Source organism: Balaenoptera borealis (genome assembly GCF_965194805.1).
Source record: "Balaenoptera borealis genome assembly, chromosome: 8".
Lineage (NCBI taxonomy): Eukaryota > Metazoa > Chordata > Mammalia > Artiodactyla > Balaenopteridae > Balaenoptera > Balaenoptera borealis.
The window spans coordinates 60,373,136-60,397,563 of record NC_138865.1 but is presented as its reverse complement, the minus strand read 5'-3'; the positions used below and the strand labels follow the sequence as shown (position 1 = coordinate 60,397,563).

The 24,428-nt window shown below is 35.4% G+C and overlaps 1 protein-coding gene and 1 long non-coding RNA gene across 5 annotated transcripts in view; one reads left to right on the top strand and one right to left on the bottom strand.

Moving 5' to 3' along the window:
• LOC309633184 overlaps positions 1–24,428 on the bottom strand; it is a 1,005,718-nt gene that overhangs the window by 863,271 nt on the left and 118,019 nt on the right. The window lies entirely within an intron of this gene.
• Positions 7,050–24,428, top strand: part of TYRP1 (tyrosinase related protein 1) — a 38,075-nt gene continuing 20,696 nt past the window's right edge. For 2 of the 4 annotated variants that reach the window (XR_014247356.1, XM_082401666.1), the window contains exons 1-7: positions 7,050–7,389; positions 7,822–8,287; positions 9,694–10,016; positions 12,740–12,944; positions 16,102–16,269; positions 18,478–18,657; positions 22,006–22,152. Coding sequence is in view for 3 of the 4 variants with exons in the window: in XM_082401666.1 (XP_082257792.1) it covers positions 7,903–8,287; positions 9,694–10,016; positions 12,740–12,944; positions 16,102–16,269; positions 18,478–18,657; positions 22,006–22,152 (1,408 nt within the window). In the remaining variant the exon portion in view is untranslated. The other 2 variants (XM_082401664.1, XM_082401665.1) reach the window with 2 other exon arrangements.

The window sequence follows — 24,428 nt, the reverse complement described above, 5'->3', positions numbered from 1 at the left end:
TTATATAGTCTAGATATTTTGCTCATTTCTACATAATTCCAAAATATGGTTTAAACAGTGAGAAGTGAGCCAATATGCACATTACATACATACTTAATTATTTCAGAAGCACTTGGAGTATAATGGCTATACTACACCATTGTTTTCAGAACATCAGCCTTGTTTCAGCCCCTAGCACACAGCAGATGCTAAATACGAGGATATAGTCATGATGATACCATAAAGATATGTTTAAAAATTGTAAAATAATGGAAACTTTATCTTTTACAAATATTATAGTGCAGACATAATCTTTGGAAATGAACACAATAATTTTAACTACACAACAAATGCAGTACTTAATTCACTCTCAAAACAAGTATTTTTGATTATTTTGACTTTAAACACCTAACACACATGTATTTAAAAATTTCTTGTGGGGAACTCTTACAAGGCCATTTGTACAAGCAGAATAGAAATCATCAGTAAAAGAAACAGTCTAAATGCTTTAATCTTAACTTAGAATTTCACTAAACAGAAATTAAATTATTGTTAATTGGCCCTACACCAGTATTTGCAATATTGTGTTGAATTTAGAAAACTCAATGAAGAAATGAATGGCACATTTTATCAGAAACTACATTGTTTGAGATGTCAACTTGAAATATTCTGCCCTAAAATAGCAATGTTATGTTTGACTGAATCTCTACTCAGTGACACAAAAACACAGCCCTAACATTATTCTTCTTTGCTTTCAAAGAATTTAAGCTTCTCCATGAGGCAAAAACACATGACTGGCCTAACAGATGACTTTGAGTTGCCTTAATGCCTTTGGAATTCTAGCTATTAATCTAAGCTTACTATAACTAAGCATATAATTTAATAAAATGTAATTCAATTGGACAATGAATATATTCAATATCATTGGCCACAAATGATCACTAAATATATTAATATTCATCAACAGTTTTTCTGGAAAAATAAAGATGCTCCTGAAACTCTTATTCTCCCCAATTTAACCTAAATTCCTGGTCTTTATCATTTAGCTTTTTGACTACATCTTTTATAAATGACAATCATAGGACTTCAAAGGAAAAACGAGGATGAGATACGAACTTCACATCAGCTTTGGATATATAACATGCACATTAATGGTGGTTACTAATAAGTCTTAATATGCTGCCCATGTGTGTATTTCTGAACAACCCAATTCTTTTTTTTTTTTCCATTATGGTTTATTACAGGATACTGAATATAGTTCTGTGTGCTATACAGTAGGACCTTGCTGTTTATCCCTTCTATATATAATAGTTTGCATCTGCTAACCCCATGAGGCAAAATTACTGTGTAAAATTTAATTTCTATCAAAGAAATCTTAGAAATAATTTCTGTAGGGGGCCAAGGAGTGTTGCACATGTATTTTTTTTTTTTTTTTTAATAATGTTGGGGTGGCATTTTTCACCAAGTTTCTTTATTTATTTATTCATTTTTGCTGTGTTGGGTCTTCGTTTCTGTGCGAGGGCTTTCTCTAGTTGCGGCAAGTGGGGGCCACTCTTCATCGCGGTGCGCGGGCCTTCTCAGTATCGTGGCCTCTCTTGTTGCGGAGCACAGGCTCCAGACGCGCAGGCTCAGTAGTTGTGGCTCACGGGCCCAGTTGCTCCGCGGCATGTGGGATCTTCCCAGACCAGGGCTCGAACCCGTGTCCCCTGCATTGGCAGGCAGAATCCCAACCACTGCGCCACCAGGGAAGCCCCTGCACATGTATTTTGACACTGATTCCTGACCTATGCTGTGAACAACTTTGTTAGAGTATGGCATTTTAACCATTCCACAATGTTTGGTCAAAGAGCAAAGACAAGTATGTTTTTCTTTTTACACTTTGCACCCGACTCCTACATTAGAAAACACCTGCAAGCTGAGGAATGATGTCAATATGTGAGGTAGAATATACTACTGGTGGTCTATTGCTAGGCTTTCACAACTAATAAAGATTGCCTTTTCAGCTTTTCCTCTTTCTTCAATGCTTGAAATTCTTGTTTCACAGGATTACTCATAAAACTGATTGGACATTTGGTAATAATGAAGGCATGGTGTAAATTGTGTTCCAGTCTACTAAGATAATTATGAATAAGATATTAATTTCAGTATTTTTCATCTACTTTAAGATTTCTATCTTTGATTCATTTAGTTATTAAACTAGCATTGATAGTCTGTACTCTCCTGGTTATATATGTTTGTTATACATATTTTATAGATGAAGGACTGAGACTCAGACAAACAAAGGCACCTGCTCACTGAGGCAAAGGTGGTATATTTTATGGCTCAAAATACAACACTCTTTCCATTCCCCAGCCTTCTTTTTTAGAATTTGAGCAGTAATTAAAAAATACAAACATTTTGGAACCAAACTAATTTGACTTCAAAACCTGAAATTGCCACTTACAAACTACATAATTTTTAAAAATTTTGAATCTCCAGAAGCCTGTGTTTCCTCATCCTGAAGAAGAGGAATAAAAGTAATACTTTAATAATATTTTTCAAGAATGAGAGATAATATATGCACAGCACTAAGGGAAATAACAGGTGCTCACGAATAGTAGCTAATGAACATATTGGAGGTAGGTTATATTTATTCATTTTAGTGGCAGTACTGATTAATTACTAGACTGGGAGTAAATAAGTCAGATGTCTAGTCCTAGTTCATTTAAAAAACAGCTAAATGGCTCTCTAGAAATCTCTCAGGTCAGTATTCGAAGAAAGACAAAAACTTGTCTTCTGATAAGTGAGACAAACAATAAACAAGGAAAAAATGAATACGTAATAAAAATTTCAGGGTTTCTTTTCTTTAATATTTATGTGGCAGCTTTCTGATAAAAAGCTGATGGAAAATCATGTTTTCAAGGTTAATCTGTTTACTCTGTTTGGAGTCCACATTAGGAATAGCAAATCCAACCAATTTTTAGGCTTTTCGAATATCCATGGCAGTAAAACAGGATTGTGTAATGTTTAAAAAAATAATATAAAAAATGTGTTCTTGGGAATTCCCTGGCGGTCCAGTGGTTAGGACTCCGCACTTCCACTGCAGGGGTCCCGGGTTCGATCCCTGGTAGGGGAACTAAGATCCCGCAAGACGCGGCGGTGTGGCCAAAAAAAAAAATAACAGTTCTGAAAGAAAAAAATACTATGCAAAGTTTTAGCACCATATTTCAGTGTGCTGTGTACACTTTTCAGGGGGTACTATATACGATATAGAAACAAGAGTACAGTGTTACCTTAGCGTGGATGCCAGAGAAGATACATTGAGCTACATTCGAAAACAAAGAAACTAAGCTTGTGGAAGCATATTTATAGCTTCCAACTAAGAAATACAATACAAAAGAAAAATATTCAAATAGTAACTCATTTTATAGGAAAACACTGCTTTCCATGAAACTTTGTTCATAATAAACAGAATTATGTAATACATAATAAGCATAATTATATAATCAAAAAGACTGATATAAAAAAAATTATCTAAATTTTTCCCTTTGCCTATAAATTGTAACCTGGATAAAATACGTGCTTCCTAAACTTATAGGAAAGTAGAAAAATCCAATCGTATTTTTCCAAAATCTAATGATTCATACCTTAAAGCGATCTAGTATGGCCAGCTGGCAGTTAAGCCATCATTAGCTCAGTCCAGTTTACTTAGCCTTGGCTGTAACCAGTTCTCTGCTTACTGGTCTATTAAAATGTGATGAAAATTATGTACTATAAGGCACCAGGACTTTTCAGTTCCGACATTCTAGGTATAATAGGTTATTTTCTTAATAATTCTTCCTTTGCCAAAGGACCTCTTCCTTTTCCCATTTACCTGTTGCACAACTTCTTACTTAACGATTCGATAAAGTGATAAAAAGCAAAAATTGGTGCTATCTGTTAATTTGGCTCAACTGCCAAACATAGTTTTGGATGTTTACCTGGTGACTTTTGAGGTAACTTGACTTATTCTTTTATTTTTGTTCCTACAACTGTGCAGTAACAGAAAAACAACATAAATTATTAATATAAACATTGAGCCTGGTGATTTAAGATCACATTTTATGGTGAGAGAACTGCCTGTCAATATATTGGTATATTCTTAGTCCATAACCTCCTGGAATAGAGTCATTTTATAAGATAATAATAAAAGCCCCAGCTTGTGTTTTGTGATTCTAATACATTCAGGCTGTGGTTGCTGACTCAAAGAGTATGGGTATTATTTTCTTTATGTATTTTAATATAATTTTAATGATAAAACCAATTTCCACGTGACTTTAGATAGTTCCAACTGACTGATATGACAATATTTAAAATTACCCAACAACTTATAGGTATCTTCTAATAGAAACCATTAACCTTGCCAATTTATACAAAATAAAAAGATAGGTTAAGAGATATAAAGTACAGAATGAGAACATATGCCTAATCATAGGCCCAGAAGAAGTAAACAGAGTATGGAGATGAGGCAAAATTGGAAGACAAAAATTACTAAAATATTTCCAGAATGGACAAAGTCATGAATCTACAAATATGTAAAGCAAAATGTAGATTAAGTAGAATAAATAAAAATAGATCCATTTCTATACACAACCTATGAAAGCAGAGACAAAAAGATCTTAAAAGAAGTCAGAGAAAGAGAAGACAGATAACTTACAAAGAAACACCATAAGAATGACAGCAGACTTCTGAGGAACCTCAGTGTCAATGAGAAAACAGCACAGGAACATCTTCAAAACTATCACTCAGGAACTAAAGTGAAAAAAGCCATTTGGAGATAGACAACAAGGTCCTACTGTATAGCAAAGGAACTATATTCAATATCCTGTAATAAACCATAATGGAAAAGAATATGAAAGAGAATATGTATATATATGTATAACTGAATCACTTTGCTACACCAGAAACTAACACAACATTGTAAATCAACTATACTTCAATTAAAAAAAAGATTTTTATAAAAGAATGCATAACATTGACACAGGGATAGTCAAATTCACCAACGGAACAGAAGAGCGATGCCAGAAATAAATCCATTCATACATGAAAACCTGAAAGGGTGATACTGCAGATGACTAGGGAAAGGATGGCTCCGTCTATAAATGGTGCTCAGAAAAATTGGGTTTTGATGTGGAACAAAAAGTTGAACTGAGGTTCCTATTCACATCAGGCACAAGACCTAATTCCACATGCATTTAAAGAGTGAAATGTGAAAGGCAATATTTAAAGTTTTTTATGTTGGAGACAACATTAAAAAATAGTTCATTGCTTGTGGAATGGGAAGGATTTCTTAAACAAGACATGGAAGCTACTAACAGTAAAATAAAAGATTGATACCATGACATTAAAATTAAGAACTACTAATCCTCAGAAAACTGTGTCAAGAATGCAAAACTTAAGCCATAAATTAGAATAAGATATTTTCAATATATTTATCTAACAGAAGATTAGAAGACAGAATACATAAAGAAGTCCTATATAGCAAAAAGACAAAAAACCTAATTAAAAAAAATGGGCAATACACATGAAAAAAATTTACAATAAAAGAAACAGAAGGGATAAAAGCACAAGAACAGTATTAAAACATATTAGTTATTAACATGAATGAAATATCTATCTCTATATGTGTTAATTAAGTCTATTATTACCAAGTGTTAGCAAGTTTGTGAACCAGTAAGAAATCTTAAACACTACTGGTGGGAATATAAATTGATACAACCACTTTGGAAAACAATTTAAAACTAACTTATAAATATTCACAAACCCTATGACTAGCAATCCATTTCCTAGGTATTTGCCACAAGAAATTCTTATATATGTTTTAAAAGAAACATTTACAAGCCTCTTTATAGCCGTATTGTTCGTAAGACAAAAAATTAAATTAAAAATCCTGGAAAATAACCCAAATGTTCACTAACAGGAGAATGGATATATATATATATTGAGTATATTCTTACAATGATATATCAAACTGACATTAAAAAAATAAAATAGAATACTGTTACATACAACAACTTGAATACATAGTATTAGTGGGGGGGAAAAGTCTGGTTACTGAAGCCTACTTAAATAGTAATGACGATAGCATTTTTGTGATTCTAGTACCCTAGAGACCCAAGGCAAAAAAGAAAAAGGGACTTTTGGCCTCTATGCACGGGATACATCATAACCAGGATTGCTATGTTTCTTAAAACATTTTAGGAAATATCCTAATATGTATTCACATTAGTAGATTGTTTTATACACAACAGACCAAAATATAAAAATAAATTTAAAAAGAATAACACTAGATTTATAGACACAAATCTTAATAACCATGGCTTGATATGGTTGTAATAAATCATGTTGATGGCCTGGACAAGGGGCCGTGTACAGGAAATTCTTCTTATTCTTTTTATCTTAATTTGTAGACATAGCCTTGGTTGGCTTTTTGTTTGCAACCGTATACCCAAGTCCTTTATATAGGTTTCTGGCCAATTTTATGGCTGAGAGTCAAATAGGACAGCTAACCCTGATCACAAATTCTGATCACTTTTGCACAGCAATTATGTACTCCAAACTAAAGATTAGCTTTGAAAATTGATTTCATATGTATGGGTCTCAACTCCAGAGGAAAATTCCTTTTGAAATACATGAATCTATTACCCTGAGAGCCGTTAACTTAAGACTGCTTGCAGAGAAGGTAGGAAAGAATAAGCTATTTAGTGGTCATTTTCTAAACAGTAGACATCGCAGTGACCCTGAGATCCTTTGCCACAGAGATGAACACCACCCCAATGGACGTAAGGGAGTTGGAGTACCCAACTGTCAATACCAGCAGGCACCTTGATAGCCAATGTCATGTGAGTTGGTATAATTGTATCTGATGCCTTTTCTACTACAATTATTCTCTCTGGAAATTTTAAGAATGGCAGCAACTGTTTTCAAGATGGAACACAATCAAAAGCTACCATCAGGTGCAAGCACTAGCCTAGCCCTTTATCACTAAGAAAAGGTAAGTAATCTCACTTATCCTCTAAAGATATATTTTCAAAGAAAAAAATAAAATTCTCTGCAATGAAAACAAAAGCTCTCTAGTTTCTCTGACTTGTTGTATTCCAAATTCGTCGCTCTGACCTTTTCTTAAAACTTTACACATCACAAGGAAATCAGTGGGAAGGCAATCATGTGCTAACCAAATACTTAAAGGGCAGAAAAATTCACTGAAGTGAAAAAAGATTAGTAAACGGTGGAACAGAGGACCAGCCCCTCCCAGTCTGGGTGAACAGATTTGGGATGAGTTACCAGGCAGAAACCCACAAGCAATTAACAGCTCTGACATCAGGGGACAAGCAAATATAAAACACTCAGTTCTAAGAGAGGCTCAGCAGAGAATCCCCTCAGGAGTTCAAGGTACTGGAGAGAAACTCTGTGGGGAGTGGGTGGATTCCCGCCAAAACTCCATTAGGATAAAGGGGACTTTAAATCCTGGAAATTAACTTGCTAGAAATCTGCCCCCAATTCTTCTTTCAGCTCCACGGATAAATGTAATTAACGATGGTGACCCGTTAATGAGTGTTTTTGATAAATGACATCCAGGATACGTATTTTTTTATATAAATAGAAATTTAAAATGAAGAAAATTAAATGACTAGGACAGGGGATTTAATTATGTAGGTATTATACATGTCAAATTTTTAAAGGTAAATTACTATTTTGATTAGTTTTTGAAATGTCATTTTACAGATATGAAAAGCATTTTGAAGGTGGGTTGGGAAGGGGCTCATGCCATTTATGACAGTACAAAAAAACTTGCATAATTCCATCTTGCTTTTTCCTTTTCAGCTTGATTTTTATCTATGTGCCTCATTCTCTACACAAAGGGCTGAAAACCAGAGCCTGTACTGCATTCTTGCTTCAAGCAGAATGAAAGCTCCCAAACTCCTCTCTCCGGGCTATACCTTCTTGGCCCTGCTTTTTTTCCAGCAGGCCTGGGCTCAATTCCCAAGACAGTGTGTCACCATCGAGGCTTTGAGAAATGGCGTGTGTTGCCCAGACCTGTTCCCACTGTCTGGGCCTGGGACTGACCGCTGCGGCTCCTCATCAGGAAGGGGCAGGTGTGAGGTGGTGACAGCTGACTCCCGACCCCACGGCCCCCAGTACCCACACGATGGCAGAGATGACCGAGAGGGCTGGCCCACGCGCTTCTTCAACAGGACATGCCACTGCATTGGCAATTTCTCAGGATACAACTGTGGAACCTGCCGTCCTGGATGGAGAGGAGCTGCCTGTGACCAGAGGGTTCTCATAGGTAAGTGGGGTGTGAATGGATGCACAGTTCTGCACGGAACTCAACCCACTTAACAGAATCCTGAACCAGTTGAACTTTCAGGACTCCTAGAAATCATAAAGCTCAAGACTTACTTTTCACAGCTGAGGAAACAGGCTTAGAGAGGCTGAGAAAGGTATTTGATTTAAGGAGTTGAAGTTGAAGCTCAAGTCTTCTGACTAATAACATTTCCTTTCAAAAGATTTGTTGAGCAACTCCTTTACACTAGGAACTGTGCTAGGTGTTTATGACTGGACCTTTCAGTAACTTTGCAAGATAATTATGTTAATTGTGAGGTTCCGAAAGGTCAAGTCCATGTAGCTGGTACATGGTAAACCTGGAATTCACACTGAGATGTGTCCAGCTCTAATCGATGAGCTTCTTCCACTACGCTTGCTGACCACAGGATATTTCCTGCTCTGATGATCAAGTTCAGCCATTTTATAGGATGAGCCTGGCCTGCAGCCTAAATAACAATAAATGAGAAAGCTTTAAATAGTAACAGCCGGCAATACTGGATTGTTTTCTTTGTGCCAAACATGGGACCAAGAGTTTCAGGGGATGTTTACTGAGCCTTTTTTTTTTTAATTGAAGTATAGCCGATTTACAATGTTGTGGGTACAGCAAAGTGATTCAGTTATACATATATATCTATTTTTTCAGATTTTTTTCCCTCATGGATTATCAGAAAATATTGAGTATAGTTCCCTGTGCTACAGAGTACATCTTTGTTTGTTATCTATTTTATATATAGTAGTATGTATATGTTAATCCCAAACTCCTAATTTATCCCTCCCCCCTTTCCCTTTGGTAGCCATAAGTCTGTTCTCTATGTCTGTGGGTGAGTCTTTATTCTGAGCCAGGCTCTGGTCTAAGTGCTTTTTATGTGTGTCCTCTTAGTCTTTACAACTTTATAAAGCGGATATTTTTACACACACTTTACAGATGAAAAACTGATGCTTAGAGAAATGTGTGCAGTCATAGAATTAGGCTCTGGTTTTAACCACTATACTATACCACATACCGTGTTTTTGCAAAATTTATGATATTAAAAAGGTAGAAAATTCCAAGAAGTATGCCAATAGTGAGCAGAAATCAATACAACAGGATCATAGAATCATAAAGTCCACGGTAAGATTAAGGAAAGCTCATAGGAATCCTAGAATAAGTTGGAGAGAGAAAGAGAGGGAGGGGAAGAGAGAGAGAAAAAGCAGGCCTGAAGAAGGGATTTTAGCAAGGGGTATTTTTAAAATTATAAAATGATGTGAGCACACATGCAAATGATCATTCATGGGTAAAGGGACGTGGTGTTACAAGATGATTATGCACATTGTCTACCCATGCCCACACTGCAGATGTTTTCACGTTTGAATTTTGTATCCCTAAAGTCAGGAGAAACCTACTGGACTTAAGTACAGAAGAAAAGAAGCGCTTTGTCCGGGCCCTGGATATGGCAAAGCGCACCATTCACCCTCAGTTTGTCATTGCCACCAGGAGATCAGAAGAAATATTGGGGCCAGATGGCAACACACCACAATTCGAGAACATTTCCATTTACAACTACTTTGTTTGGACGCACTACTACTCAGTCAAAAAGACTTTTCTCGGGGCAGGACAGGAAAGCTTTGGTGAAGTGGATTTCTCTCATGAGGGACCAGCGTTTCTCACGTGGCATAGGTACCACCTGCTGCAGCTGGAGAGAGACATGCAGGTATGCATGAGGCACGGCCATATTCGTATCCTTTACAGAGGAGGTGACTTGTTTCTAAGTTGTTGATTCACTGTGTTCCGAATGATCAAAACAGGCGATGACAAAGCGATTTCACATTATTAATCTGCCTTTGGCATTCTGTTAAGCTTCTCCCTATGCTAATTACTTCCTTATTAATTAATCTTTACCTTTTGTGAAAAGAAAGTCATATCAGTGATAAGGAAGCCAATTGAGACATCTGTAGGTGTGAATTAAAGCACTGGACATATTCTACAGCTCTGTCATTGAAAAAATAACCCTCATATAGTTTGCAATGAAGGACTCTCACTTGCTATGTTTCCCTTTTCAAATGTACACCAATACCTCCTCCTGGTTTGGATGAGGCAGGTGTGTATAACTTCTCAGTCTTCCAAGTCCCAAATGTATAGCGCACTTTATAAGTTGATGATTCGTTCTGATATGATACGGGGTTTAAATTATGAAAAAAATTACTTTTCATTTATATTGCCATATTTTAATTGAACTCCATTTTTTCCATGCCCCCTACCACTTTGAGGCTTATAGAAGACACCTACTAACAACATCCCATAGGTCAGACATCATTTTAATTTAAAAGGCATTGACTTTTTTGGCATAAAGTGAAGCTCAGAACACAGTTACTTCCTGCTTATTTTTAATCAGATAAGCTAAAGCCACATTAAAGTATCTGTTAACGTAAATACTTTCGTATTGTTTATTTTACTAATTGCTCTATATTTTAAGAAAAGTATTGTTATTTTTAAATGAAGTTTTTAGAAAAATTTTTTGTTATTGACGTACAGTTGATTTACAAAGTTGTGTTAATTTCTGCTGTACAGCAAAGTGATTCAGTTATACATATCTATACATTCTTTTTTTATATTCTGTTCTATGATGGTTTATCATAGGATATGGAATATAGTTCTCTGTGCTATACAGTAAGACCTTGTTGTTTATCAATTCTGTATATTAACAGCTTACATCTGCTAACCCCAACCTAACCCCTAACCCCTTTAAAATTCTTAGATCTCAGTTAGGAAATCCACAAACTGAACCTGTTTTCTAGGTGAAATAACAGCAATGAATCCCTCCCCACAAATTAAAATCTAAAAATTAATCTAAAAATATCCGAGGGCAGATTCACGTATTGATTCGCAGTATGCTTGTGCCCAGCATTATCCAAGAAAATAAATGGTTAGAAGGGAGAGATTTAATGCACTAAAATACAGAACAAAATATTCACATGTAAGTAAGTAGTTCACCCATATGCAATTTGAGAGTGATTAAATGAATTCATCTGATACTCTGAACTTCAGAGTTTATAGCTCTGATTTCAAGGCATTTTTTAGATTATGAGTAGATAAATCTGTCATTTGTAATTGACTCCAGATCTTCTTGCCTTCAAGTCATTTTCCCACAGGTACACCAAAATGAAAGGGCAGGTGGAAAGTATCTAATAGCTTCAATTTTGCCTGCGTAAACTTCAACCCCTATGACTTACGTTTTTAAAACCCAACAGCACAAGGGATCCAACAAATTACAATCTAAATGTAATGCACAGTTGAAATGCCACATGAATATGCTCCAGCTCCCAAATGCCAGTTGTTGAACCACAAACTGACTCTTAATGATCCCTTAGAAGCTGTCACTAATTTTTGTGAACCAGAACAATGGCTTCTAAATAAGGACTCTAAAGCTCTGGAGATCAATAACTGGGGAATACCTTGGAAAGTTTTGACCCTCTAAAATACCCCGAGGACAAGGAAATGCTTCCTAGAAAGGGTTTAAAAGTAAAAAAGTACATATGTACTAAATACTTGTGAGATAAAACAATGGCAATCCCTACATTTATATCCCACACTCTAAATATAGCTCCCTAAAGGCTTAAAGGAATGAGAAATAACAGGTGCAATAAATACATGTTTAAAGGAACCCAGTAAAATAAGCATGTGATCTTGAGTCCAGCATTTTTAAAATTGTTGAGATCAGCTCTAAATGGAAACTAGGTCTCTGGTCTAAATAACAGTGTGCACAGAGAAATAGTCTGCTTCAGTTTAGCATTTCCTGTCTGTATTAGCTTCTGGCAGAAGCCTGAGTCTTCATAGTTTAGATTCTGAAGCAGGGGTGTCTAAGTAAAACACCTTCAGTGCCCGGGAAGATAAGGCAAGTGTGCAAGAGCCTCCGTAGTCTGTGGGCAAACCAGAATCTAAATGCCTGAAGTCGTTCCGGTTAAATTAAAAAACAGAAACAAAATAAAAAGCACTGCTTCACATAATATATCTCAAGGCTGAATCCGGAGCCAGACCAGGAGTTAGTCATGCTTGAATTAGAGATAGGAAAATGGAAGGAAGTGGAAATGTCAAAGAGGAGAAGTGATTATTGATAATTTTTAGTATAACCAACAGAAATGTAACTACTTGCCTAAAAAAGAAAAGGAAGACACCTCCCCAAAGCATTTGCAGAAACTTCTGTATAACAAGTTGAGTTTCATTCCCTCTAGTGCCCAAGTGACTTCTTGTAGTAACTTTGAGGCTTTGTTAAATAAGGTATTTAAGTCCTCTAGCCCTTCAGTCACCAACTGACACACTAACTGGTTCCTAAGTGGCTGAAGAGAACTAATAGAAACAGACTGCCAGGGAGTAAACCAAGCAAAGGGAGAATTTTACACAAAAGCAGAGAATGCTAACAGAGTTTCTGTGATCTAGGAAATGTTGCAGGATCCTTCTTTCTCCCTTCCTTACTGGAATTTTGCCACCGGGAAGAACACCTGTGACATTTGCACCGATGACTTGATGGGATCAAGAAGCAACTTTGATTCCAATCTTATAAGCCCGAACTCCGTCTTTTCTCAATGGCGAGTGGTCTGCGAATCCTTGGAAGATTATGATACCCTGGGAACCCTTTGTAACAGTAAGTTCCAAATGACAATTAGGATTCAGAATTGCCTATTAGGTAAAGTGATTAAATGTGCTGCCTGAAGGCCCTTCATTCTACTAAGGACTTCAGACTAAAATCCACTTTTATCATGGAAAGTTGATGTACAAATATTTACTAAGTACCTAGGACAGTCAAGGCAATCTGAGGTGCTCCAGGGGAAAATGAAAGTGCGTATACATTTTTCCATTGCTTTCCTTGAACAACTTGGTCAGTGCATTGCTCACTTTCTTATTTTGGAAATGTCTATTTTGTATTAATTAATCCTCTTAGTAAGCTCAGCACTGCTTAGTAGTCATGTGTCTTGTGTCGGAATTTCACAGAAAATGTTTCCCTAGGAAATCTGAAATATGCAGAAAGAGTTGGAAGTGCCCTGGGAGTAAAAAATACATACAATAATAATAATTATTATTATTATTATTGTATAATGATTATTACTATTATTTTATGTTATTATATTATTTTTACTATTATGTTAATCTGGTCAGAAGGTTAAAAAACCAAAAGGTGATATGGAGGATGCCTTTAATAAGAGAAAGATACTGTACAGAAGATGTCTGCCAACTAGCTCTTTCCAGCTCTCGCAAAGTGAATACAAAAAGAGAATGATTAACCCGTTTTCCTAGCATCCTTTCTCCAGTGGTCTGAATGCCACCTCTGCCACAGGTCACGTTTCTGTCCTGTGTGGATCAGTTCCTGTGAAGCTTTCTGTTCTCTTCCTTAGATCCTATTTTTACCATCTCTCTTGCTGCTAACACAAGGTCTTAATTATCAGAGTCTTTTTATCCCATCTGATTTTTCTTCTTCAGGCACGTCTGGCTATTTTGAACTTTTGTTCTTCCATATAAAAACTAGGATTATTGGAATTTATTTTTTATTTTATTATTATACTAATAACATTTATTCTGCACATATTCCTTTAGGCACCAAATATTAAATTACTTTGTAAACTTGAATAGAGAATATTTTAAATAGAGCAAAGAAATTAAGTAGTTTTTTTCACCATTAGAAGATTATTTAGCCATATATAGGAATAAGAGAATTAAATGTATATAAACTTTTATTCTGTAGAAGTTTAAAAGTTAAAATAAAACTTTGTTTGGCATGCTGAATGAGATAAAATTGAGGATCGATCAGTATGTCTTTAGATACCAAAACATTCATCCCTCTCTGACTGTGATTTTTTTTAAATTTGTTTGCACATGGACAACTTCTGCCATTGCACCTATTAACGTCCTATGGATTGGAGTCCTGTGCGATTTCCATGCAGGAATGAATGAAAAGTTCAGAGTGTCTGAAGTAGAAAGCAAATTTGAGAAGTATAGTGAAGAAAGAGCATGTTTTTCATATGATGAATTAAAGGTGATATTTTAGTGGCTGGAAGAATGTTAGGTGTCAATAATTAACTCTCTCAGTACACCGAATTTGGTGCATTTATGGAATACTGCAAAGATACTGTCCAGAAAGCACATGAGGACATAAGCATGCAATGTCTAAGGAAGGTTTGATCTAAAGCTGTGCAGGTATGGGTGTCCTGTAAAAGATGATCAGTGAAACCACAGGAATGGATAATTTCATCCAAGAACAAAAGTAGAGAGAGGCAAGAATTACTGTGAGGATTAAATAAGGTATCTTATTAAAGTATTTGGTACCATATCAGACACATTAATATGTGTTCAGTAAAATGTTATTTTCCTTTTTTCTTTCACTGGCCTAACAAATAAAACAGTTCTTGTCTAGCTTCCTATCCTTCCCGCCATCCACTACTCCCTTACATTGCCACATACCCTAGGCAAGCTGTTCACCTAACAGGCCCTCCTGTATAATCAACCTGATCTTTTCATAAATCAACATACACCAAACAACTATTTAGCTTTAATTATATGCCAGTGCTGGATCAAGACTGGAGGACACATTGGTGATCAAGAAAAGAGTTTGTGCTCCGATGGGGCTTATATCATGCATAGAAGAAAGCTTATCATCTTTTATTATTACCTCTGCTTAAAATGTTTGACTTGTAAAATCTGTCTTATTTCACCTCTGGCAATTCTCCTCAGTCCTTCAGGGCTCTTTGCAAATCTCTCTACCTAATGAAGGCTTCCTGAAGCCACCCAATTGGGAAGAATTGATTCTCTCACTTACGCTCTCCCCCCCTTCCCACTCCCGCCTTCCCTCCTTTCCTTATTTCTCTTTCTCTCCCTCCCTGTCTCCCCAAAGGCATCTCTGTATCTCTAGGGGTACATATTATCCCTAGTATAGCAGCTCTTTGTTTACCTGTTTATCTTACTGACCTTAAAATGTTTCAATTATTTTTCACATTAATTGCTGAAAAATATGTGTTGATTGAAATACAGACCACTTCCCAAAGAGATTTAAGGTTGTTTTAACTTTATTTCTCTGAAGGCTTGAAAGAGCATTCAAGTACAAAATTTCATATGTGTATGAAATATGGATTTCAGTGTAGAGTTTTGGTTTATGAGATTATGTGGGCAGGATTTAATTTTCCATGGAATTTTCATTTTAATGTGTTCTCTTGAAAAAAGCATATATTGATCTAACAAATACAAGGACCTCTATCTGTTACTGTGATCATCTTTTTCTTCAGGTGATTTTGTGTATCACATATTTTCCCTATTTACAGAAGTTGGACATGATAACTTATTTTCTCACTTTAATGCCACTAAATATGCACTTTAAAAATTTTCTCGGGAGCTTCCCTGGTGGCGCAGTGGTTGAGAATCTGCCTGCCAATGCAGGGGACACGGGTTCGAGCCCTGGTCTGGGAAGATCCCACATGCCGCGGAGCAACTGGGCCCGTGAGCCACAACTACTGAGCCTGCGCGTCTGGAGCCTGTGCTCCGCAACAAGAGAGGCCGCGACAGTGAGAGGTCCGTGCACCGCGATGAAGAGTGGCCCCCGCTTGCCGCAACTAGAGAAAGCCCTCGCACAGAAACGAAGACCCAACACAGCCAAAAATAAATAAATAAATTAATTAATTAATTAAAAAAAAAATTTCTCTTCTACCAAGGAAACCCTGTCTTTCAGTGTTCATGCTATGTATACAAATTTGAAAAGCAAAGCTAAGATCTCTAAATGTTCCATACATGTTCATCGTTTCCCATCTTTTCCCCAGGCACTGAGGGTAGGCCAATTAGGAGAAATCCAGCTGGAAATGTGGCTAGACCAATGGTGCAACGTCTTCCTGAACCACAGGATGTCACTCAGTGCTTGGAAGTTGGTTTATTTGACACACCTCCTTTTTATTCCACTTCTACAAACAGTTTCCGAAACACAGTGGAAGGCAAGTAAACAAAATCGGTGCTCTGAATTGACCTAGTTGTCACAGGGAAAACTATTCAAATTCAAATCTCTTTGAAAAAAACCTTTGAATGCCATATGGATCCTGTAAGTTTATGTGAATAGGGCTGCCTATTATGATATAATCACAATTCTCTGCTCAAAAAAAGAACTTTCTTAAAGAAAAGTGTGAGACCCTGAAACCTTTTATCATAGGAGAAGCACTTGGAAATGATTCTGTTAAAATACCTAAAAGGTATTAAACTCAAATTTCTGTTAGGTAGCTGGCCAATATGTGTATAACTATATCAAATTCTAGTATATGCAAATAATATTCAAGACTTGGAGAGATTATTAATTTTTTTCTTAAAAAATATAATAAAAAATCCTGAACATAAGTTGCCATCTACTAAAGCCTGGTTTGGACACATGTTTTATTTAGGTATCATCCTGCAACTTTTTTTTAAGATCTATAAAAATTCGAACTTGCATCTAGAGATATTTAATTTGGTTTTCCTTGCTTAATTCAAAGTATTTTAAAGCTGAGAAACTGAGGTCCAAAGAAGTGAAATTAATTTCCAAAGATATCCAGCTAGTTAGTAATAGAGCACAGATGCAAATCCAAATTTTCGAAGTCCTCTAAACTAAATTATATTTCATTTATAATTATTTTATAAAATAATTTACTTTATAAATTTTGATACCTCTAAATTATTCATGATACATATTTAAAGTTTTAAAAGAATAGAATCACATCTAACTTTATTATAAACTTATTGTCAAATTTTACCTTAAATACAGCATTGCACATGTTAGACCACCCTCCCCCCAACCAAAAAAAGGGAATAGATCTCTCTTTCCCATGATCTGAGATACCTGATATATAGATCTGATAATTATTTTCAATTATCTCCCCTTTTATCATCAAAATTATATGCCATTCTTTCCTATCTTTGTGTTAATTTTCATAACTACATATGATGCACTGACTTGGAGATGACTCAATAAATAATAACCATATTTTGACTAAGCTGGTATTCATAAACTAAGACTATAAGTAGTGATTTCATAAAGAATTGGCAGATTGTGTCTTATTGATGCCCAATCAAAAGACAAATTGTACTGATTTCCTGACAGAATGCGTGAAAAGATTAGTGCTTAAGCACCTGCTGTGTACATTATAGACAATCTTTAAATGTTTTATGAGTCAAAAAATAATGGAATAAACATATAAAAAATGAGTAAATGAATAACTATAATTATACAACTGAGTTAATGTATTTCAAATTCTAATTTTGTTTTCTAATATACAGCCTTTCCCTGCTCTCCCCGCTCTGGTCCTTCAAGCTAACTACACACGCTTGTAACTCCATCCCACATCAGAGACCCTCTATTTTTGTTTGTGATCTATCCTTGTCTTCTCTCTAATATGTATTCATGAACAATATATATATGGGAGTATATATGGGAAATATATATATTATATATAATATGGGAAATGTATATATTATATATAATAGATATATAATATGTGGATTATATATATAATGGGAATATATATATGATCCACATGTGAAATAGATATAATATGGAAATGTATTTGGAGAAGATATATATATAGAATACAGATCATTCTCAAAAGTTCTATAAATGTTTTGACAACAGTCTATTCAGATACTTAAAACTAGCACAGAGATGGTAAGAAAGCTCTGAGAAATTGTAAGTTCTCCACAAAAATAATTTTCAAAATAAACATGCTGACAAGTCATTCAAAAGGAATAAGGTAGGAGACTAAAGTAACATCTGGCAATTTAAGTTCCAGGACAATCAGAGTGGTGTTCTCCCAACTATATCAGCAGTTTTTGTAGAAGCTAGAGCTTTCCACTATCTTTATTTCCATGTAGACCAATGTTAGCCTTCTCAAAATAGAGTGTTCTATATATTTTGACTGGTATCCTTTGCAGGTCATTATTTTTAACCTAGAGGCTACATTTAGAATGTCATGCCACTAGCTTCAAACTAACCTAGCTCTCGGTACAGCAAACACATGTCACCAACCATAGGTACAGAGAAGCAGTGCTATTACACTAAGGTAAAAATTGGCCTGACAAGCTTAGGAAAAATTGTTTCCCAATATAATCACTGCTTTGGACTTGAAAAGTTAGATATGTGTAATGGTTTTTACTATTCTCATCCTTCTTTTTATATCTAGGTTACAGTGATCCCACAGGAAGGTATGACCCTACTGTGCGAAGCCTTCACAATTTGGCTCATCTATTCCTGAATGGAACCGGGGGGCAAACTCATTTATCTCCCAATGATCCTATTTTTGTCCTCCTACATACTTTCACTGATGCAGTCTTTGATGAATGGCTGAGGAGATATAATGCTGGTAAGACTCGTTCATATGCTTTTTGCAGTCTCAGCAAAGGAGATGGTTCAGATGGCATAGTTACCACTTTAGGCTAAGCATGTGGCACATTTAAACTACACTTAACAATAGGATAAAATAGCTCTAATATCTAGCCGTTTCCAAATATTCTAAACCACTTTGAAAAGGCAGATGAGAAGTCTCTCAGAATAGTAATTGTAAGATGATACTTATTAACATTCACTAGGACTAAAAAGGTAGTCCCTTCTCCTTCTGACCATGTAAAGATGGCTACCATGTTTCCCCAATTTTTCTTTCTCATATCTTCCGATGAACATCCTCATTGTTTTTTTTTTTTGTTTTTTTAATTTTTATTTATTTTTATTTATGGCTGTGTTGGGTCTTCGTTTCTATGCGAGGGCTTTCTCCAGTTGTGGCAAGCAGGGGCCACTCTTCATCGCGGTGCGCGGGCCTCTCACTATCGCGGCCTCTCTTGTTGCGGAGCACAGGCTCCAGACGCGCAGGCTCAGTAGTTGTGGCTCACGGGCCCAGTTGCTCCGTGGCATGTGGGATCTTCCCAGACCAGGGCTCAAACCCGCGTCCCTCGCATTGGCAGGCAGACTCTCAACCACTGCACCACCAGGGAAGTCCTGTTTTTTAATATGAATGCAAAAACCTTAAAGAGCTCTTCTTTGACACCCCAAAAGACAGAAAAATTATACTCATAATCCATAGTTCTGATTTTTATTACTTTATGGCCTCTCACAAATGGAAATTGTATTCAACTTGAAAAGTTAATGTTAGTTTTTATATCACACTGTAGAAAATCTCTTTTAAGTTCATTGTAATGCATTCTTTAAAATATTATTTAAAGGCTACTTTCTCTTCACTCAGCTGAGAGGGTTGTATTACTATGCAAACAATGAATGTGCTTTTACTGGTTAAAACATCATAAATTTTCACATTTTAAAAGTGTTCTAAATTTTGTCTTATGTGCCTTTACTTCGTCATGCACATAAACATAATATTGGAGATTAACTATCTACTGATTCATTTATTCATTCAGCCATCTCTTACTTCCGTGCTGTGTGTGTGTGTACACGTGTGTGTGTGTGTGTGTGTATGTGTGTGTGTGTGTGAGAGAGAGAGAGAGAGAGAGAGAGAGAGAATACAATAGAAACCTCTAATCTAACCTGATTTGGACCATTAATTGATGAGTTGGTCAAAATAGTTTGTTTCATCTGAAAACAATTTAAGAAATAAATAGCTTAAATATAAATATTTATTCACTTATCAATCTTCTATGAATTCACCGATTGGAGTTCCATCTGATTTTTCATGTGTATTTATATACATACATACAACCACAATGAATTATCTATAATTTACAGTGTCTGTTTCTTTAAAGTGAAACAAGAAATTAACAACCCTTGTGATGCAATCTGAGTACAGTATTATTCTAAATTTTTATAATGCTCCCCTAACCCTTAAAAATCATAGTTGCTCGTTCCTAATTCTATAGCAATGTTGCAGCCACTCATTCTTAATAAATCTTTCCAAAGCATTCCATTTATTTATTATAAAAACAACATCCTCCTCTTTTTACAATCATAATTATCGATTTACGTGTGTTTTGTTATATTACTTTTATTTCAGTAACAAATAACTGGAATTAATAGGTTTAGGAATGAACAAAACAAACTTTTGTTAAACATACACTTCTGCAAACTAGACAGCAATGTATAAACTGACAATAAGCATATGTAAATAAATATAGAGTATGTTAGATGGGGGAAAGTCTTTGTAGACAAGTAAAATCAGGAAAGGGGATAGGGAGCACTTCGTAAATATACGGGGAAAGATGTTCCCAAAACAAAGGAACAAAGGAGCCACCGTGGCTGGAGCAGAGTGGGGAGTGGGGAGAAAACGGAGGGAGACGACAAGGTCAGAGGGAAAACAGGGGGCAGATCCTTAAAGACATTGGGTTTAACTCTAAGACAGAAGGGGAGCCATTGAAGGGTCTGACACAGGGAAGCAACACTGCAATCCAATTGCTATTGTTATTTTTCTTCTTATTCTTCTTTTCCTCCACTTATTTAAATGGGCATAACTTTTTTATGCAGCTGTAACTGAACTGGGTTGAGGCCAATTCAGTAAAGATGAAGTGGGAAGTTTACAAAATGATCTAAGTTATTAGCTTTAACATCTAACTTTAACAAATAATTACTATGAGTGCCTTGAGGCCAGGAACCTTGTCTTTTGTTTAATGCTATACCCCATGTGCCTAGATCAGTGCCCGGTACTAGCAGGAGCTCAATAGATTTCAATGGATAAATATTTAATTAGCATTAATTCATAGTACCTTTCAAATCACTAGATTTTAAAGTAACTAAATTTAAAGTTACAAAAATATAAACACTACCTGCCATTTCTATGATCAATTTTTCTTCAGAGTCGATGCTAAAATACTTTCCTGGGCTTCACAGGATCACAGTGACTGCCCAGGTAATATACTTCTTACGAACAGAAAACCTAATATTTCACTAGCCTTCTCACATATTCCAGCTCTTTTAAATGTATTCCCACTAATGTCCCACCCAAACCCACTTCCAACTCTGCTTTTGTGACATTCCATTTGGCATTTAATTGTACCAGTATAAATATAAACAACAACAAAAAGGAATGATCTTTTGCCACAAAGAGTATATCACTCCTTTTATCTCTGATAACAGAAACTTACTAATAATATAAATGCCTATGATTTTTATTTAAGTAGAAAGATGAAAGGTGGCAGGAAACAAATAGGATTCTAGGACCTTGATTCAAAGTGTTAAGTGCTTTTTGCTAACAGAGTAAAACCCAGGGAATAAGTTAATATTTATTTCTCTAATTAAACAGAAAAATGAAAAATACTAAACAGAAATAGTCATAGTCAAGGACAAACCTCCATTAGCTACGGTGTCTCTCAAGTTTAAATAATAGATGATACTACAGCAAATTACAGGTCCAATCTTTTCTTTAGCTTTGAAAAGTAAGTTTAATGAATTTTATTCAAATTAGTTTCTGTAATATAAAAGTAAAACAACTAATGATCATCATAGATAAGAAAAGACTAAAACTTCCTTACGTTTAAACTTTCTTTTTCTATTGGATGACACGTTAGTGCTGTACTCAAAGCATTTGAGCTCTGTTTCATGCAATTTCCTGTTCTGCTGTAGTGAAACATTTTTATGTCTTTACTCAGTGTAAAATATGAAAGAATTTTTAATGTTACCCTTGAATACTTTGGGTCACCTTCAGAACATGATAATAATGTATTAATATTAGCTTGAGTTTGTCTATTAACAAGGTGTCTTTGACATATTTTAGATATATCCGTATTTCCTTTGGAAAATGCCCCTATTGGACATAACAGACAATACAATATGGTACCATTTTGGCCTCCAATTACCAACATAGAAATGTTTGTTACTGCTCCAGACAACCTGGGATACACTTATGAAGTTCAATGGTCAAGTGAGTACTGAAAATGTATTTTTACTGTGGAAATTTCTGAAAGCAAATTTGTCACCCTTAAAGTAATCACATTTTTCTGAGATAAAGTAATCCACAGTTTTCCACTTGGATTTAGAAGCTTTCATTTGAATTTTTATTTGTGGATAAAGAGACTGAATTTAACATTTGTTGAGAGCCCACTATGACCTGGTATTGAGCTGATTACATACCACACTATTTCATTTAATCTTTACAACCCTTTGAGGCAGGTATTAAAATCCTCATTTTACAAATAAGGAAGATGAGGCTTAGAGAGAGTAATTGTCAAAGATCACCTTTCTAGTGAGCATAGAGAATGAGTCTTGAGCTTAGCCCTGTGTAATATGCCCTTATTTTTCTACTACATAATGTTGCTTCCGTTTATTTAGCCTAAAAAAAAAAAGAGATGGAGTGAGATATTCTGAGCTGTTTTTTCTGAGGTTTTGAAATTCAAAACTTTCTGATTTAATCTTAAATCCCTTTCTTAACAAAGGCAATGGGGTACAGTGGAAGAGCACAGGATTTGGATCCTGAAAGACCTGGGCTCCAAAACCAGCTGTACTGCATACTAACCAAATGACCTTGGGCAAGTGACTCAAACTCTGAGCCATCATTTCCTTTAGAATGGATATAATAACTATCCCAGTAGGGCTCACTATGAGAAATTGGGAAGTGCTTTGAAGATGCCAGGTGCTATGATAGGTGATGTAGCCAATACAAATTAAATATGAGGACTTTGTAAAGTGCCTGGAACAGTACCTCTATTAGGGTATCCAATTTTGGGTGGCAACTATTTTACTATTTATTTTTTGCTCTCATTTTCTTTTTCAAATAGGTCAGAATTTTAGTATTTCTGAGATTGTTACCATAGCGGTAGTTGCTGCTTTATTACTGGTTGCAGTCATTTTTGTGGGTGCTTCTTGTCTGATTCGTGCCAGAAGAAACATGGATGAAGCAAATCAGCCTCTCCTTACTGATCAGTATCAACAGTATGTTGAAGAATATGAAAAAATCCAGAATCCTAATCAGTCTGTGGTCTAATTACAAGTGGTATATTCTCTTATGCATTAGTATCATAAAACCATATGGTTGAAAAATAATAGGTTGAGTTACTAACTGTATTTCCTTTCATTCTGTTACTTCTGTCCTTGTGCATGCATATGCTGGAATTAAAAGCACCAGATACTATTTTCCAGAACTGGGGAAAGTCACAATATTTTCAATGTTTTCTATTTTTCAGTTCTATTTATAATGGTAGGTTGCACCCATTCTATGGTATTTAAGCAGATAGTATGAAGAGTTGGGGCATGTTTTGAAGGTCAACTATATGACAATATAAATAAGTTGTTATACTTTGTTCATATTGTAAAGAAAAATCATGATTGATAGTAAACCCCTGATTAAAATACATGAGTAGGACGCAAATGAAATTATTTACGAAGCAGAAACAGACTCACAGACATAGAAAACAAACTTTCAGTTACCAGCTGGGAAAGGGGGTCGGGGAGGTATAAAGAAGGAGTTGTGATTAGCAGATACAAACTACTATATATAAAATAGATAAACAACAAGGTCCTACTGTATAGCACAGGGAACTATATTCAATATCCTATAATAAACCATATGGAAAAGAATATGTATATATATGTATAATGGAACCACTTTGCTGTACACCAGAAACTAACACAACATTGTAAATCAACTACACTTCAATAAAAAATTTAAAAAAAAAAAAAGAGTAGGCATTTCTACCATGTCAAGATGTAAATACATTTCCATTCATTGACACTGGCCAACAGGTATAAAGGAAGCTACATTTGTAGTTTAAATTATGTGACATTATAAATTGGATCCCAATTAACTTTTTCAAACTGATCTTCCCCTTTGAGCATCAGCCTATATTATTTAGTTTAAGGTTCAAGGCCACAACAAAATCACAATCTCTGTCACACTTTGGAGAGGTAAAAGCTTTACTTTGTTTAAAAGACTGTTAATAGTGCCTATGCTTGCAACTGTGTTCTCCTACCTCTCAATTCACTGAAAAAAGAACTACCCATCCATGCATTTCACCTCCCACTTCCTCTTCTAGTTTCTTAGAGGACCACAAGGAAGGCATAAATGTAGAGAATATACGTCATAGTGCTCTACAAATAGCATCAGTTCATGGTGTTTAATTCAAATACCATTTTCTTGTCATTTATCAGCCTTTTATATATTTTCAAAATAAAATATTAAAATATTATTTCATCAGTCCCCCT